This window comes from Equus przewalskii, chromosome 13 (genome assembly GCF_037783145.1).
Source record: "Equus przewalskii isolate Varuska chromosome 13, EquPr2, whole genome shotgun sequence".
NCBI classification, from domain to species: Eukaryota; Metazoa; Chordata; class Mammalia; order Perissodactyla; family Equidae; genus Equus; species Equus przewalskii.
In genome coordinates this window covers 72,392,755-72,398,754 of record NC_091843.1, presented here as the reverse complement: position 1 = coordinate 72,398,754, position 6,000 = coordinate 72,392,755, and the positions used below count along the sequence as shown (strand labels likewise).

General features: G+C 41.6%; 1 protein-coding gene across 1 annotated transcript in view; it reads left to right on the top strand.

Annotated features, from left to right (window-relative positions):
* Positions 1–3,596: 3,596 nt before the first annotated feature.
* The window catches only part of FAM81B (family with sequence similarity 81 member B), a 46,107-nt gene continuing 43,703 nt past the window's right edge, over positions 3,597–6,000 (top strand). Inside the window, exons 1-2 of the mRNA XM_008520995.2 lie at positions 3,597–4,069; positions 4,522–4,619. Of these exons, the coding sequence (XP_008519217.2) occupies positions 4,060–4,069; positions 4,522–4,619 (108 nt within the window). The 5' untranslated portion in view covers positions 3,597–4,059. The remainder of the gene's footprint in view (positions 4,070–4,521; positions 4,620–6,000) is intronic.

Sequence of the window (6,000 nt, the reverse complement as noted above, 5' to 3'; positions counted from 1 at the left end):
GGCTTGGACCAGTATGGCAGCAGAGGAGGTGGTGAGAAGTGACCCATTCGGGGTCTATTTTGCAGGTCAGGCAAACAGGTCGTGTATGAGAGGAAAAGAGGAGTGAAGGAGAATCCCAAGGTTTGGGGCCCGCACACCTGGTAGAAGGTTGTTGCCATTTCCTGCAAAGGGGAAGGCTGCATAGGGAGTAGTTTGGGGGGGAAAGGGATTTGGGGGATCATCAGCTTCTAACCCTGAGACTGGGTAAGATCATCAAGGTAGCGAGTGTAGAAGTGCAAGGACTGAGCTCTGGGGCACTCGAACACTCCGAGGTGGGGTGACCAACTCTTCTGGTTTGCCCAGGGCTGAGGGGTCCCAAGACACAGGACTTTCAGGAAAGTTCTGAGCAAACCGAGGTGACTGATGATCTGCTCAGAGGCCGGCGAGATGAATGAAAAGCCCACGAAAAGGAATAGCAGGGCCATAGGAGACAGGTTGCCGTGGGAGCCTAGGGACGAAGTTCAAGAAGACAGCTCTCAACTCCGGCAAACACTGCTGATGGGCAAGTAAGAGGAGTACTGAGAATCGACCACTGGATTTAGCAACAGAGAGGCCAGAGGGGACCTTGACAAGAGCAGTTTTAGTGGAAGGTGCGAGGGACAGAAAGCCTGATTTTAGTGATTCAAGTGTGTCTTAGTCTGCTCGGGCTGCTAAAACAAAAGACCATAGTCTGCGTGACTTAAACAACAGAAACTTACTTCTCACAATTCTGGAGGCTGAGAAATCCAAGATCAAGGTGCCAACAGATTCGGTTCCTGGTGGGGACCCTCTTCCTGGCCTGCAGTCAGCCGTCTTCTCCCTGTGTCCTCACACAGTGCGTGTGTGCAGAGACAGAAAGAGAATGAGATCACTTTCTCTTCTCATAAGGCCACAAATCCTAACAGATTAGGACCCCACCCTATGACCTCATTCAACCTTGATTACCTCCTAGAGACCCTGTCTTCAAATACAGTCCCATTTGGGGTTAAGCCTTCAACATATGAATCGGGGTGGTGGGGGCGGGGGAGAGTGGGCACAATTCAGACCATAGCAAAGAGAGACATTGGAAAGAGAAAGTGAAAAACAGCACTTTCAGAGAGTTTTCCTGTGCAGAAAAGGAAAAAATAAGTAGTAGCTGAAAAGGTATACAGCATCAAAAGAAGATTGTTTATTTGTTTTAAGGGGGATAGAAGAAAAAAGTATGTTTGAATGCTGATAGCAATGATCTAGTGAAGAAGGAAGAGGGGTCCTTGAATAAGTGAGCAGGAGTGCCACCTAAGGTCAATAGCAGATGGACCTGAATGAGGTGCCCAGGTGGCTCATCTGCTGAAACAGGAGGAGGAGGCAGAATTTACAGACAGAAGCACATAAGTTTATAGATATAGTGGGTGGCCTCATCAAAATTCCCTTCTGATTACTTTATTTTCTTGGTGAAATGGAAAGGAAAGATCATGAGCTGAGAGATAGGGTGAGAGAGGAAGTGATGGCAGTGGAGGTCAGAATAAAAGATCAGGGAGTCAATTAGGACAGTAGCAGAGCAATGGACTAAGGAAATGTAATATAATTGCCAGGGAGCCTTAATGACCCACTTAGCAATGAGCTCCCCTTTAGAATGGAAGTCAAACACTCACAACTTAGCAGAATTCGGCATGATGCATCCCAGGAGGCTGGTGGACAAGGCCAAGGGTCAGAAGACTTGGAGTCTGGTCAGTCAGAGGTTCACCATCCACTTATGTGAGTCACTGAACCCTCTGAACCTCCTTGTATTTTATCTATAAAATCAGGATATTCGTATCTGCACTGGCTTCCTCAGAAGAATCACGAAGTGGAACATGAGGAATACCTTCTAAAATGTTAAATTCTAAACACATCACAGATTACTAAAAGACTAGAGCAGGTAAGGCTAGAATAGCACAAGGAAAGGTGCGAAACTCATGGGGTCCCAATGAGGTCTTTCCAGAAGGATGGCCTAAGGCCACTAGGGATGACAGGTGGGAGGTAAGGAAAAGAAAATGAAGTGAAGGAGGACACTCTGCCTAGACTACTGGCTGTTGTGGCCCAGGGCTGGTTGAAGCCCGTGAACTGAGGACATGGCACTCAGCAGACGCCCAGGGTGGGGGCTGCCACTGGCCCATATGCACTCTGTGTGAGTTAGAAACAGGCACGCCTTCCTCAAGACCCTTTGCTTCCACTTGTCAGAAAACTGTCCTGATATACTTACCTTGTTAGAATAAGATATCTTCTTAACAAAAGCCTAAAAAATTGTAACAAATCTGAAAATCTACAATATTAATGTGTGAATGGCGCCCCCTAGGGTTGTATAGTGCACAACAGACAGCAGCTCTGTCTTGGCTGACCATCAACACCAACCAACCCCCTTCACTGACCACCCACTCACGATTATTTCTTTATGCCTATATTTAAAGCAACATCAGAATATGATGTTGTTTTTAAGATCGAAACTGAATATCATTCGTTTGTGTGAGGCAATAGTCTTGGCAGTGCTGGGTTAGGAGGGATCCTTGAAGAGCATTGACTTCCGGGAAGGATTTTACATAGACGTTTGGGCAGGTGGGAAGTCAATGGTACATGTACGTTATATGTACTGTTATATCAAAAACCACGCAGCCAGATAGAGAACAAGAAAATTAGACCCTCATTTCCTTGGGGCCCACTTTTCTAGCCAAATCCTATGGATAAGAAGCTGAATTTAAGGAGAGAAAGAATCACAAAAAGTTGTTTAGCAAGGTCAAATCCAGTTTTCCTTTCTCACACAGACTCTGTATCTATTTCTTGGATAATTGCCACTTTATGAAATAATTGCTACCTCTTAGTGGATTCCCAGCCTGGCACTCAGCTGAGCATTTTAAGAGTATTATAGCATTTAATCCTTTCGACCAGCTTATGAGATCGATATTATTAGCTCCTTTTGCAGATGAGAAAACTGAGGCTTGAAGAGGAGAGGTAATTTTGCCCAAAGTAAATAGCCAGTAGGTTGAGGAGTCGAGTCCTAACCAACTCTCTGAACATCCACAGCCACCTGCTCTCAGTCACTGGTGTGTCAGTCTCCCTTGGCACCCGATAAAATGACATTTAGTGTAACCAACCTTTTGGACTGCTTACAAGCCATGAAATAATGTATCTCTATGTTTTAAGGGCTTAGTTTAGCACTGGAAGACATATCATTGAAGCCAAAAATCAGAGGTGGTATTTATCTGTGCAATCGAAATTAGTCACTCAGTATCCTGACATTGTGTGTCCTCAGAGCAAGGCAAACTCAGGACCATAATTTGAAAAGTAAAAATACAAAAAAAACTCAGCTGATAATATCATTTCTGTATATGGAGGGCCAAGTAGTAGTAGCAAAATAAGCAAATTCCTATTTCAAAACTCAGAAAAATATTTCAGAGATGAAACAATCCACATATTTTTGAAACAAGCCGACTAACTGGACGAAATTTCCTCTCCCAAGCCAAAGGTCAATATTTTCCTTTATTTAAAGCCCTGAGCCCCCTCACCTGTCATTGCTGTGTGGTTGGTGACACTCCCCCTAGTGGCCTGGAAGAGTCAGCTTCCTTAACTAGCATAGCTCCAGGAAAATCTGGGAGGACTGCGGCACTCCATTTTCTTTGTCTAATTTGCTGGAAACTGGTCTCTTAACAAATTGTGAAGGTGAAATCTGAGGAAGGGTGTGAAACATCAGATTAAAAATAACCAGTCCCCACCCGATGAGACAAAGAGGCAAAGGACCTACTGATTTTTACGAGAATGAGCATTAAGAAAAACCCTTGAAGCTGCTAAATCCTAGGGACTTTAAAGACTTACAATGTGAGGGCCAACCCCATTGACATCACAGTTCCTTCCTGCAGTCACAATGCTCATGAGCCACCCAAAGATGAAGCCCCAGAAACATGAAGACTTTAGTCAGAATGCAATTGAGTTTATTTAGTATTTTGGCTTTGTAAGAGAGAAAAAAAATAAATCTCTGTTTCCTTTCAAAAAATCAAGTCAACAAAAAATAAAGCCAGAAAATTGAGCAACATGAGTTCAGGTATTTATCTCATGGATTACTCAAGGTGTCTAAATTTCTCATTCTTTACTATCTTACTTATATTTCTTATTACATATAACACCGTAATAAATCTCGAAGAAGACCCCTGGATAGTTTGGGCACAACAGGGTGAGAAATTATTCCCTATTGTTATGGAACAGTTTGATCTAAATGAGCACATCTCAACAAAGTTTCCTAAGTGTCTAATGGAAGTACCTGAAGCATTTGTGATGATAATCTCTTCTAGCTGACTACAGATGTGATGGAGGCCTGGGAGAGAATTGGGGTAGGGAAGGAGGGAAGAGAGGAAGTGGAAAACAATTGGAAGCTTCCCTTTAAACTTCACCATATGTACAAAAACTGCCCTCAATGAAAAAGTAAATTTACCACCACTGCAAAAATTCACGTGCCCTGCCTAGTTCCTGATCTGATTCAGCATTCTGGTTGCCTAGATACGGATGTAAACAAAAGTGCCTCCCCGACTGCCGAGGAACAGCCAGATGAACCTGATGGCCCCCTTCCTGGCTCAGCCAGTGACCAAGAAAAGAAAGCAAGTACTTTTAGATATTCATATTCAAAATAGAGTATTTCGCTCAGCTTCTTTAAAGCCTAGTGTTGCTTAGAGAGTTCTAAGGAGTCCTGGAAGAGTTGTTTTTCTTTTCACTCTACTCACGTTTCCTGTTTGTTCTGCTTTGACAAAGTGACTGATGCCAGCCCAGGCTGCAAAGAAAAAGGGTCTCAATTTATGAACACATTCATTGGACTGACTTTCAATACATGGGGCTAAAAATTAACAAAAATTTAATAATTGTTTTTTATGAAGATTCAAAAGGAACTATGATAAACTCAATGTGGAGACTATCTCTAACATGAGAAAGAGAATAGCTAAATAGAATGTTTCTTTTATTAGTACTTGTCATATCTTCCCCATTAATGACAAAGAACATTCAAGAAGCAGTGTCTGTAGTCTTCGCTTTGTATTCTCGTAAGACCTGACCAGCAGATGGGGCCTTTGTGGTGGAAGGAGCACTGGGAAGCTAGCATAATATCCAGCACTGATTTTTGCTGTCTATTGGCTCTACCACACACTAACTGTGTGACTTTCAGCAATTACTTAACCTCTCTGTTTTCTCTTCTGTGAAATGGGCTAATTAGGCCTATCATACAGAGATGTGAGGTTTGAATCAGCCAGTAAGATAAAGGGCTTAGCAGGAAAGAAGGGCTCAGTCAATAGCTGTAATATAATTATTATCATCTTCTTTATGATCTTGAGCAAATCCGTTACTTCTCTGATCTTCAGATTCCTCACCTATAAAAATAATCATCTTAAATTCTTTCTGTAACAAAGAAGGACTTCAGTTACTTAAGGTAATTAATGTTATCCACAAGGTGGTGATTCCCACCTTACAGGACTGTTGGAAGAATGAAATCACATCATATACATGGAGGTATTTTATAGGCCATTAAGCCATAAAGGGTCATAACATTTTAATGTGTTATTATGAAACAGGTGAAAACTGATACATGTAAAAAGTGCCATAATAACCACCAAGCTGTTTGTGAAAATTTTTATATAATTATGTTCTAGCTTGTAGAAACAGAGCTGACTCCTATATTGAATATTACTATACTCAATTAGCAAAGATATAAAAATTTAAATACTGTCCTAAATACATAAAAAAAATGCATAGAAAGAGGAAATAAATGTGCCACAACGTTAACGGCTTTTGCTCTAGATAGTAGAATTTTAAGTGAGAATTATTTTTCTGTATCTTTGACTTTTCTATGTTTTTCCAAATTTTCCTCCATCGTCAGGTTTAACATTTGTCACTTTAAAAGTATGTGAGTTGTAGGTGTGTTTTTGAGAAGATGCTATTTAGGATCTTCCAAATAAGATTTTAAAATTGATAAAAATAAAACAATAGAGAAGT